The sequence below is a fragment of the Nuphar pumila genome, chromosome 1 (assembly GCF_984573655.1).
Source record: "Nuphar pumila chromosome 1, dmNupPumi1.hap1.1, whole genome shotgun sequence".
NCBI lineage: Eukaryota > Viridiplantae > Streptophyta > Magnoliopsida > Nymphaeales > Nymphaeaceae > Nuphar > Nuphar pumila.
Window position 1 is genome coordinate 178978298 of NC_143249.1, and position 12825 is coordinate 178991122.

The window sequence follows — 12825 nt, forward strand, 5'->3', positions numbered from 1 at the left end:
TATTTTAGTAATGAGCCTTTACACCATCCTCATTCAGAACACTCTTTTAGGAGAAAGTGTGGTCACTTGTTTTTTTGGTTCAGAAACTATTAGCATTATTAGATAACCCAGTTGTAGAACTAGGATTATTGAAGTACCATTCACCAATTCTTACACCTATTCTGTTATTAAGGTCAAGTGCAACTCAAACTGATGTTTTGTCATTTTGTGGGGAGGGGTGAAATGGTTGAACAACCAGATTTTTTGAAGGCTTAAAGATGGATGGCGCCAACTTGGGATGAGATTTCTATATTTCTGGTGGACTTACAAGTCTGCTTACATCTTTGTGTAGTGTACAAGGAATGTGGAAGCCATGTCAAAAAAAAAAGAAGAGAGCAGAAGAAATCTCATGTATGATTGAATAGAAAAGTATCAATTCAGGCTTCTCAAGAGAACTTGCTTTTTAAGGAAGCATGATTTTGTCTTGTTAAAGCCTAGACAGTTGATGACCAAGTTTGCTATATGTTGCTAGGATTAGGAACCTTTACCTGGATGGTTTGTACTTTTGTGGATCACTTGTGTACACATCGAGCAAACCTAGAGTTGGGTTTGGCATCAAGTTGGTTGTACAGGTCTTACGTTGGTTTTGGTTTAGGTTCTTAGGTTTTTTTTGGTTTTTGTAGGGGTCTTGTTCGGGTTGAGTGATAGATCTAATATAGAATGAGTCCCCCTTGTGGAAGAGTCTAGAATCTAAGGTTTGCCTAAATATTTTATTGAATTAGTAATTTGAAATTTATGAAAGAGAATTTTGATTTTTGCTAGAGATTTTAAGAGTGTTCCCCTCAAAGTGAAGTAAATCCTTAGAGCGGCGTCCCCCCAGGGTAAGTCTCTCTTTCCCTAATCTATCTTTTTCCCCAAGAAAACCATCCAATCTGTCTCCATGCCTCTCTCTCTCTCACCTTTTGTTGGAGGCTGCTGAAATGTTTTTTGTTTCTTTCCCATTGTTGGCTCGCAGCAACCATGTTTGACTTTTTCATTGTTGAGCACCAGCATGACGCTGCCTGGAAGGAGCCCTATGCTTCATCAAGTTGCTGTTTTAGAGGGTCCCGTTGCTGCCTTAGAATCCTAGCTAACACTCAACCAGCTCTAACCAGCCTGAACCAAACTGTGGCCGGTTCTAGCCGACCTTGACAGGCCAAGTTTTCCCGAAGAGCAGCAGCACTAAAACCCTCTAGGACCTCTACAACACAGCTGTTAGCCAACTGGTCCTTTCCAAGCTGTTGCTATACTATACATTAATCAGTTCATAACAAACAGCACATCTTTGTTTCTGTTATCATTTTTTCTGCTGTTTGGACATTGCAATGAAGTGAATCTTGTCACATGCTATCAGTTGGTATTCGCTCTGTTTCTTCCTTCTTGAGTAGTTTGTTCGGTGGAAGAAATGGAGGTTATTTGTGATTATTTGGGAGCATGGTAGCTTCTTTTTCCTGTGGGAATGGGGTTTTCCCTGGAATATACATTTTTATAATTTTTTTACTGGAATATGCTTTTCCAAGTTAATCCAGCACTATTACACATGAGTATGTTGTTTGATATATTTATCGTTTTTTCAATGTTGCTAAGTTGTTTTAACTTATAAGGTTGACTATGAAGAAGTGCGGCAAAGTTGGAAAGCTTTTGTTCGTTCATCTCAATCTGATTGGAGCAGAAATCTGGAAACTATTATACAGTGGTCTCCATATTCAAGTGAAGCAGATCTTCTGCAACAGGTGATGCTAATTTACTTGCATGTTGCTCATTGGTAACTGAACTTGGTCATAATATAAATAATAGGCCAGAACTGCTTGCAATGGCTGTTATCAACTCTGGACAGAATGAGAAAAAAGTGATGAGCTGTAAATTTTTTTTGTTAACCATAAGCTCATGGTTTTCCTATAAACTAGATGTTTAAAGTTTAAAACTTTAAACTACCTGGGAGTCAGATGAGATACTGAATGGTAGGCTCTGCATCATGTAACGAAATATGCCACTAGCCACTAAGAGCTTACAAAATCACAATCATACAAGTGCACATCCACAAATCCACTATGGGACGATACAAAAGCCTAACAAGGCAACAATGATAGGAACAAAATATAAAAAATGTAATCCTTTTATTGATCAAATGCTTAACACAAGCATTAAAGAAACAAGAGGGGTTCTACCCTTATTTATACACAAAACCCCCCTTTAAAGGGGAGACTGTTGGGAGCTTCCATTGGTCACAAATATGACCGTTGGGCAGCCTCCCAACGGCTCTTTGGTCAATAACCAAAGAACCCTTGGTCATTTGGTTAAGGACAAAAAGAAGAAAATAAAAAATAAAAAAGGCTACACGCAGTCCCTAGTGGATATTTTATTACAAAAAATGACTAAAATACCCCAGACTCAAAAAGTAAATTACAGGCATATCATTTATAATATATATTATATACATACTATTTTAACACCCCTTCTCAAACTTACCACGTAAACACTGAAAGTTTATTAAGAAGGAACAAAAAACGTGGAGCAACAAGAGCTTTAGTAAAGAAGTCCGCAAGTTGGAATTCGGAAGTCACAAAAGGCAACTCAATAGTTCCTCTCAAGAATTCATCACAAACATAATGACAGTCCATCTCAATGTTCTTGGTGCGCTCATGGAAGATGTGGTTGCTGGCAATGTAAATTACAATTTTATTATCGCAACACCTCTTCGAAGGTTTGGAGATGTCGATACCCATATCTCTGAGAAGATTTCTTAACCATACAAGTTTCATAGTTGTAGTTGCCATAACCCTGTATTTGACTTTAATAGACTTTCTATTGCTTATTGCATCTCTAAACAATTTGAGAATCTCCTAGAAAAACAAAAAAACCAGTAGTTGAGATTCTATCATTAGGATTTTCTCCTTAATCAATGTAAGCAAATAAATCTAAAGATGATAACGAGGATAAAAAGAGTCATTTAGTTATGGTGTTCTTGATATATCTGACGATCCTTAGCAATTGTTGGAGCATGTTGAAATTGACTAGAAGAGTGAACTGCATGTGTTATCTCTGGTCTGGTGATAACTGTATGTAAGGTGTGAGATCTTTAAGAAGAGTCACATCTTCAACTCTTAATTTAAAAGCATGTACCCTCTGACAGAATATGCGACTTCAATTCTTAGGAAATATCTTAAGAATCCTAGGTCAGACGTATCAAAATTATCTTTTAAACATTTTTAACATTACTAACTCCTTGTTTGTCATTTCCTGTTATTATCATGTCATCTACATAAAGTAGAAGGATAACTATGCCCGTACCTGTACTTTTCACAAAAAGAGCAGTGTCAGTATAGTAGGAATGAAAACCCAAATTAATCATAACATTATTGAATCTATCATACCAAGCCTTAGAAACCTGTTTAAGACCATACAAGGCTTTTAAAAGTTTAAGAGATTTTTCTTTTTTAATATCAAATCCCGGCGGAGTTTTCATATAAACTTCTTCATTTAGTTCTCCATTATCTAATTGATATATAAGCTATTTTTTAGTTGATGCAACGACTATTAGAGTTTTAACACTAGTCATTGTAGCTACAGGTGAAAAGGTTTTCTCATTAGTCAATTCCATATTCTTAGGAGTATCCTTTAGCTACTAAACTAACTGTATATCTTTCTAGAGTTCCATCACTCTTAGTTTTAACCAAGGTTGCCAGACTAGGAAGCGGAAGCGAGAAATGATACAGGAAGCGAAAGCGAGAAGAGATGCATTTTAAAATGTATAGGAAGCAGGAAGCGAGAAATAAAAAAAAAGAAATATAAGAATTAAATGAGACTCAAAATGAAACACAAATAAAAATAAAAATAAAAGTGACAAATATTAAATTTCATGATTTTTAGTGTAAGAATTATTTTTTTAGCAAAATCTAAAAATGATGACTGCCAATTTAGAGAAGGCACATGGAATTGATTGAGAAGAGTGAGAGAAAACACATAAAAAACAAAAAAAGTTGAGTAAGAGAACATATAAGAAGAATAGATGAAGTGTGTGGAAAGCAAAGGAGAAACGTGGGGGAATCAAGCTTCTCATTAAGTTTCGAAAACGAGTATTGCGCTTCTGAAGCAAGTTTTTGAGAAGCGAGCTTCCCACCTATCTAAGAAGCTTCCGGTAACTCTGGTTGTAACCTTAAAGACTCATCTACATCCAATAGGTTTCTTGTTTGAAGGTAACACAACTACTTCTCAAGTTTTTGCTTTCTTAAGAGCATCTAGTTCTATGTTCATAGCTTCAATCCAATGAGGAACATTTTTAGCTTTATTGTAATGTTAAGGCTCATGGTATGAATGTAATGCTATTAGGCAAGTCCTATAAGTAGGAGATAATGACTTATAAGGGACAAACCTATTTAGTGGAATAGATTCTCTACTGGATCTTCTAAGAGGAGTTTCTTCTATAGGCTTACTATATTGAGAAATTTTTTCTAAGGCAGTAGTAGGATTATTTTGCTCACGCTGGACATAAACTTGAATATTTTTAGATCTATTAATGACATCATCACTACTCGGTGATGTCTCAATATTAGGGTATTTATGATTGACATCATCTATAATTTTATTTCATGATTATTCAAATAATCATCATTAGTATGCATATCTTCTTTTAGAGAGAGAGCATATAAAAACATAGTCTATTTCCTCCTTTTTATCATGCTCTTCAAAACCATTTTCATCCTCTAAGAATGTCACATCTTTGGAAACATAAAGTTTATTATTTTTGAAATCAAAGCATCTATATCTTTTTTTATTTGCACCATATCCAATGAAAACACATTCAATTGCTTTTGGTGATAACTTATCTCTTTTGTGTAAAAGCACAAAACATTTACAACAAAAAATTCGTAAATGATTGAAATCAGGTGTTATTTTGAGAAGTTTTTCATGGGGAAACATTTTTTAAAGTGGATGATGGCATTCTATTTATCAAATAAGTGGAAGTCAAAACGGCTTCGGCCCAAAAACTTTTGGAAATATTTTTTGAAATAAGTAGAGTTCTAGCGGTTTCTATTATATGCCTATGTTTTCTTTCTGCTAGTCCATTTTGTTGAGGTGTCTTAAGGCAAGATCTTTGATGGCAAATCCCATTTTGTTTTAGATAGTGTTGAAATTCATTGGATAGATATTCCCCACCCGAATTCGATCTAATAATAGATATATTGCTTTGAAATTGATTTTTAACTTTGATGTGAAATTCTTTAAAGAAGGAAAAAACTTCCGATTTAAAATTAAGAAAGTAAATCCACATATATCTAGTAAAGTCATCAGTTAGTCACATAATATGAGTAACCACCTTTAGATAAGACCGGAGAAGGACCCCATACATCCGAATGCACCAATTCAAAAGGTCTTGTTGAAACAAAGGTTTTCTTTGGAAATGGGTTAGATTTCATTTTTCCAAGAATACAATGTTTGCAAGTCATATCTTTTTTGTTACAAAATTTTCTTCCAAAAACAAAAAGATAAATTTTAGAATAGCTTGAATGTTCAAGTATTTTATGCCAAGTTTCAATACCTTTATCTTGGACATAGTTACAAAAAGATTTTAAAGGAAGAGACAATGAGTCCATAAAGTAAAGATCTCCCTTCTTATGGCCTTGCCCAATCCGCTTCTCGGACCAAAGATTCTGCACAAAGCAACCCTTAGATGAAAAAGATATTTCACATCCATGGTCAACAATTTGAGAAACTGAAAAAAAATGTAAATTTAATTTGGGAATTCTAACTTTTGGGACAAAAAATTATTGAAAATCTTTAGAATCTAATGTTCCTGTACTATTAATTTTCAAAATGGTTTCATCGGTTGTAGAAACACAAAACAAGTTTGAGTTAGTGCATATATTGGATATGAAATTCTCACGAGCGATCATATGGAAATATGCTCTCAAATCTAGAATCCAAGAATACATACCGGGTGAAGATGAGGAGGCGATGGCGGCACCTGATGTAGATGAAGTTGCTTTAAGAATTTGTTGAAGTGCCATGGATATTTGGCCAAGTGTGTTTTTAAGATCCTCTCCACTTTTGTCGGAAGAAACCTTATACTTAAGGTTTCATTCAACTTAGGTTTAATAGATTTAATGTGATTCGGCTCATTACAATGATGACAAATAATCATTTTTCTTCTACCACTATAGTTATTATTATTATTATAGTTATTTTACCTCATATAGTGTGGAGTTAGGTCTTAACATGGTTGCCGGATTTAAATACCGCCAACACTTCATCACAACTTTTACTCATGCCAAGACGAGTTTCTTCTTGAACAATTTTGGCAAGAGCATCTTCAAGAGGAAGATGAATAGATCTATGTAGGAGATGAGATCTAACTTGCTCAAATTTGAGATGGTGCCCATACAAGAATTAAAAAAATCTCTCTTGTTTTATTTGTTTTTGCCTAAGTTCCACATCTTTAATAGCAACCCACTTAGGATTCAAAAGTGCTAGTAGGATTCAAAGCGCTATAAAAGTCTTGGACACTTAAGTCTTCAAGTTCTAACTTTGTCTTGCAAAAAATATGCTCTTGCAAGATCATTTTGGGTATACATACTCTTCATGAAAAACTAAACTTCATTGGCTTTTTGAAATTTAGCAATGTTTGCACATACCTTAAGCTCGACATTGTTTATGAACCACGCAAGAATTTTTGCATGGTTCTCTCCCAATCTTCCACTTGCTTACGATGATCTTCAATAGCCTTGGCACAAGCATTTCCCTCTAAGGCATTCTCTTGACCCCCTTCTAGTTTTGTGAGTTTGAGTTGAGGTTCGGGGATATTGCCCATCACATACCCTCAAAGTTTTTTTTCTTTGAGATTGTTTTCCATAACGGAAGCCTATATCATGTAGTTTTTTTCTATTGAGCTTGAAGAAGAAGTCAGTTTTGGTCTCCATTGTGTGAGCAAGAGAGGAAGAGGAAGAGAGTGGAAATGAGAAGAGGAGAGCACTATTTGTTAGGAGACTTTGTCACGAACACGATCACTTGATGGCAACCTTCCATAAGTCCAAGAGCACTATGACTTTGATATCATGCAACGAAATATGTAGAAGCATACAAGTGCGCATGCTCAAGTCCACTACAGGACATTACAAAAGTCTAACAAGGCAACAATAACAAGAACAAAATATAAAAAATGTAATCCTTTTATTGATCAAATGCTTAACACAAGCATTAAAGAAACAAGAGGGGTTCTACCCTTATTTGTACACAAAACCCCCTTTAAAGGGGAGACCATTGGGAGCTCCCAACGGTCACAAATATGACCGTTGGGCAGCCTCCCAACAGCTCTTTGGTCAATAACCTAAGAGCACTTGGTCATTTGGTCAAGGACAAAAAGAAGAAAATAAAAAAGGCTACACGTAGTCCCTAGTGGATATTTTATTACAAAAAATGACCAAAATACCCCTGACTCAAAAAGTAAATTACAGACATATCATTTATAATATATATATATATATATATATATATATATAATATACACTATTTTAACACATCATAGTGTCATTTTTGAATCCCATGAGCTATGTCACATGGATACAGATATGGGAGCGGAACATGATGCTGATACTCTTGGTATGATACGATAATTTTAAAAAATTAGGACACAAGGACACGATTGTATATGCACATTTATGTATGCATGTGTATGTATAAAACAACAATTCTAAATCACTATAATTAGGATCATCAAACAATGAAACTAAGTTGAAAATGAAATGTAATGTAATTGGCAACGGATTTTAAAAGAAAAATAATTCAAGTGAATATGAAATAAGTAAATAAGATCATAAAAGAAAATAGATAAATTTAATGACACAATGTGGACTGTGTGAAACTGGTTTGACCATGTCTATGAAGTGTCCGGGTGTTGTGTCATGTCGTGTCGACACAGGATACATGTGCTAAGTGAAGTGTCTGTGTGACATAGCTCATGAGGGCCACTGTCAGCTTGGTTATCAAAAGAAAGATGTTTCAATGCAAATTAGGGAGCTTGCTGATGGTCATTGAATAGGCTGTCTTGTTTTCATAAAAACTATGAGGTCGTCAATTGGCTTTAGAAGAAAATCTTGTATAGAATTTGCTGTTTTTCTTAATGAGTATGAACCACCTGCCATTGCAAGCTCAAGAATTACCAAGTATTTTTTTTCCCTGTGCTACCATGATCAGCTGGCCATGATATCCTAGTTATGTTTTGTATTAGTTTACCTGTTGTATAGATTAGACTTTTTGAAAGCTCTCTATTCCATAAAAAATAAGATTTCACACAAATGAGCTGTGGGGCTCAGGGGGATGGCAAAATAAATCACTTCGAGACCAGAACTTTGACTTGCTTTGATTTACATAAACAACTTGCCTAATACAAGATAACTGTTCTTTTCTTTTTCCTGATCATTGCTTCCATTGAGCAGTGGAAGCATGGTCTATATTCAAAAGAAAAATATTCTTATTCTTATTACTTTTGGTTACAGTTTAGTAGTTTGAAAGAACATGGCACCTGCATTATCATATACAACCTATGGGAGGATGACCAAGGAGAGCTTGAACTTGATTTTGATACAGATCCCTATGTAAGTATTTCAGTGGGTACTGGTAATGTTTATTCCTCACGCTATCTGAATGTTCCATCATCTGTAGCTTCAGGATAGAATGTTTGATATGCATTTAGATGTTCTTCTATAATTTCCACTAAATATTCAGTAGCATGTAAGAAACTTTGTGGAAGGTACACTACTCGGAAATTCTGGATTTAGACCAGTTTGGTGCGCTGGAGCTATGCATATCTTATTTTTATTTGAAATTCAAATTGGCAGGACATTCAATTAAGAGGCGTCAACCGTGATGAGAAGAAGATACAGATGGCTAAGCAGTTTCCCAATTCTAGGCACTTCCTTACATATCAGCATTCCTTGAGGGTATATTTTTTGTACTACCAGACATCTCATTATTTCCAGAAAGGAGGCCTATATCTTTTACCATTATTCTCTCTCTCTCTCTGGTTGATCATTGTCTTGTCCACCCTCTCAGTTAATGTTTTATTTGAACAAATGCAGAGCTATGCATCAATTATTTATCTTAGACTTCCAGCTGGCTTCAGGATGGTTCTGCGTGGAAAAGATGTTGAACACCATAACTTAGTGAATGATATGATGCTAAGGCAAGAGATCACTTACAGGCCACAAGCTGATGGAATTCCAAAGGATGCTAATGTAATAACTTCCTGGTTGTTATTTGTCAATTTACATCCAACTTAAGTTGGTTCCTTCTGTTTTTTCATTAAGAATAATTTTTAGATTAAAGGATAATACATTCAGGTGTATCCAAATGTGGAAAATAATTATGCATTACTTCTTGTGATTATGCACTAATAGCATTTGCAAGTTGCCCTTTGAAGAAGAGAAATTGGAAATGATTATTATTTTTAAAATATTGTGTCCGACTGTAGCTATCACAACTTTTAAAGTCTTATATACTTTGTGTTTTGTTTTTCCCTTTTTTCAATCAACAGATGATTGCTGTTGTGACAATTGGGTTTGTAAAAGATGCAAAAGATCATATTGATATTCAAGGATTTAATGTGTATCACAAGAATCGGCTTATCAAAGTGAGTTATGCTAACTTTTTCACCTTTAGTCTTTTACATGTACTTACGTATGGCTAAATCTACTTTTCTTTTACATTTTTAAAGTACTTGACTGAATTGAGGTGGTTTCCAAATGGACATTTTGTTAAAGTTTGATCCCTCAACCATATTCTTTTGATTGACATCATCATCACCAATTTTTATTTGAACTAGATGGGGTTGGATTTATGAGTCATATTTCTTCATTCCTTCCTTTATTTAAAGCTAAATCCTTAGTCGCCCATCTTTCCCATCTCTTATAACTTCCCTCCAAGTGTTCAGGGGTATTAATCTCTTTTCTTAATTTGTTCTTACTGTATCATGTCAACTTTTCTTGTTGGTGTTGCAACATATTTTTACATCATGTCTAAACATTTTTAAACTATGTCACATGGGTGCGGGTGCGGGGATGCGGCACTTCCAAAAAACCCGGGTGCGGGGGTGCGGCAGGGGCAAAAATGTAAAATATATATATATATATAATTTTGAAGTTTTAACAGTTTAATATTTAACAATAAACATTATCATAAACTCATAATATGATTCATCATCCATGCAGTATATCAACCTAAATATCAAATTATCAATCAAATAAGTATTGTATAAAAGAACTAAATTACATACCAAAGTATATCCTGATGAAGTAATGGATGTTAATAATTTTCTTTTTCATCATCAAATGCATCATTAGAAGGAATACTGGGCTAAGCTAAATCCATGTTTGTTACGTTGAATTCATGTTCTCCCTCGAAGTCACACTCTTCTGGGTTTACATCCCAAAATTTGGATGTTCCTTGTCTGCGTTATAAACCCAATTTGAAAATGATAAATACAATACAAGTATATTTAAATGAAAACTAAGAAATAATCAAATAACTAAGAGAGCAAATTAGTACATGTATTCATCATTGCTTCGCGAAAGTAATCGAAGATTTAAATAAACATATACTAAATCCTTTGCACGCTTGCTGGTGAGTTTGTTTCTCTTCATGTTGTGGATTTGAGAATATGTGCTCCAATTTCTTTCACAACAAGATGAACTAGTAGTTTGCGATAACAATCTTAATGCAAGACATTGCAGAAGAGGTGTTTCTGATCCAAATGTTGATCACCATGTGATAGGATCTATATTATCTTCTTCTCTCGCGAATAATGCCGGTCCATATAATCTCGAAGATGAAAATTTTTCAAACTCTTGTGTGACTTGATGTAGAAGATATGCTTCTGGAAAAAGTCTTGTCATATACATATTTCTATGTCTTGATAGCTCTTGATCTAAATTTGGAGGGACACGACCAATACCACCAGCCCACCACTTATTTGCATAATATTTTGGATTAAGAGAATGTGCCATGCAATGCAAAGGAGTGTTGCTCTTATCCCATCTTCTGACTAAAATTGAATGAATATGATTAAAAAATTTTGAATCATCCAATGCAGGTTTTTTTTCTTCATGCTTCAAAACTATAACTTGTATTTTTTCAATCATATTATCCCACATTTCATAAACTCTGTGAAGCATGTGCTCATCTTTATCAACTTTTCTTAACATTTCCCAAATAGGTTGCGTAAATTGAAGGAAGTATATCACTTTGTCCCCAAACTCATCATCAAGAATGAATTTCTTAATTTCTTAAGCCTTCATATCATCATCAGCACGATAGAATGTCCAATTTTCATCAGTCACCATGTTAATCAAAGCATTCTTCACTCTTTTAATCATCTTCATCATCACAATGATGGACGCAAAACGTGTTTCAGCGACCTTCAACAATTTCAAATCAGAATGCCTATTAAATATAGCATTAGCACGATGGTGGTTAACAACAAAATTTCTAATGCTTTTGACATTTCTTTCTAAATCTTCAATCCATGAACATAAAGCATATGCTTATGAATTTTCTTCTTCTTTGGGGTTGCAGATGCTCTTTAGGGCTAGATTTAAGCTGTGTGCTACACAGAGAGTCCAAAAAATATGAGGGTACTCACTCTCCAAACTCAACGTTGCACTTTTACAAACAGGAGCGTTGTCTGTAATGATTTGTACCACTTTATGATAATCCACTTCTTTTATCACTTCTATAAACAATCCCTTCAAATACTCTGCATTTTTATATTCCCCAGATGCATCAACTGCTTTTAAGAATATTGGGCCACTAAGCGAACAAGCAATGAAATTGATTAATGGACGCCTTTGAATATTTGTCCATCCATCAGACACAATAGAAACTCCATTTTGCTCCCATGAATATTTTTTAATCTCTAGCAACCTCTCCACATTTGCCCTCTCTTCTGCAAGAAGTGTGGTTAGTATTTTTTCTGAACTTAGAGGCACATAACCACTCAAATTACAATTTGCCAAGGATGTTACTAAATCCTTCCAATAAGGATTTCTAGCCGCATTAAATGGGAGTGAACCAGAATAAAAATACCTTCCAACTTTTCTATCCAATTCTTCTCTTCCATATGTATTGAATGCTGCTTGTATCGTTCCTCTACCTCCTACATTGACTTTTCTTTTCTTTTTCAGCATCTTCTTGGTGGCTTGCAAATGGCACACTTACTGCAAAAGAATCGGCCATTGCCTTTCTCTTTTCATATTCTTCTTGTATTTTCTTGTATTGTCTTCGCATTGCCTCATCAACTTTTCTGCAAGCTGAAATGCCATGTTCTGGTATCTTCAACAAATGAGCCTTCACTCTTGTGTAAGACCCAACAAAATTTTTTTCACAGAGCTTGCATCGAAATCTCTTGTTTCCACCACCTCCTTCTCCAGTTTTTGCAAGTTTATCTACATGTACCCATAGTGGCCCCACATCATCAATCCCACTGCAACTATCAGCAAAACTAGCAGCAGAACTCACATGTTGGGATGAGGATGACGCAAGTCCTTTCCCTTTATCCGTCATTTTTATCCTGAAAACATAAAAAAAATACATTAAAATTTTCAAATCAATTCAAAAACACAGGGAGAAGGGGGGGCTCAGCCCCTCCCCTGCCAACCCAACAAGAGAGCGAGAGCGAGGGGGGCTCGGCCCCTCCCCTGCTGAAAATAGAGGGAGCAGGGGGGGCTCAACCCCTACCCTGCCGACCCAAAAAGAGAGCCAGAGGGGGGAGGGGCTCGACCCCTCCCCTGTCGACCCAAAAAAAAAGCCAGATGGGGG

General features: G+C 35.2%; 1 protein-coding gene across 2 annotated transcripts in view; it reads left to right on the forward strand.

Annotated features, from left to right (window-relative positions):
- Positions 1–12825, forward strand: part of LOC149851462 (protein MICRORCHIDIA 7-like) — an 88814-nt gene that overhangs the window by 26356 nt on the left and 49633 nt on the right. For both annotated transcript variants that reach the window (XM_090000804.1, XM_090000808.1), the window contains exons 8-12: positions 1623–1751; positions 8511–8609; positions 8853–8954; positions 9093–9248; positions 9548–9643. In XM_090000804.1, the coding sequence (XP_089856930.1) occupies positions 1623–1751; positions 8511–8609; positions 8853–8954; positions 9093–9248; positions 9548–9643 (582 nt within the window). The remainder of the gene's footprint in view (positions 1–1622; positions 1752–8510; positions 8610–8852; positions 8955–9092; positions 9249–9547; positions 9644–12825) is intronic.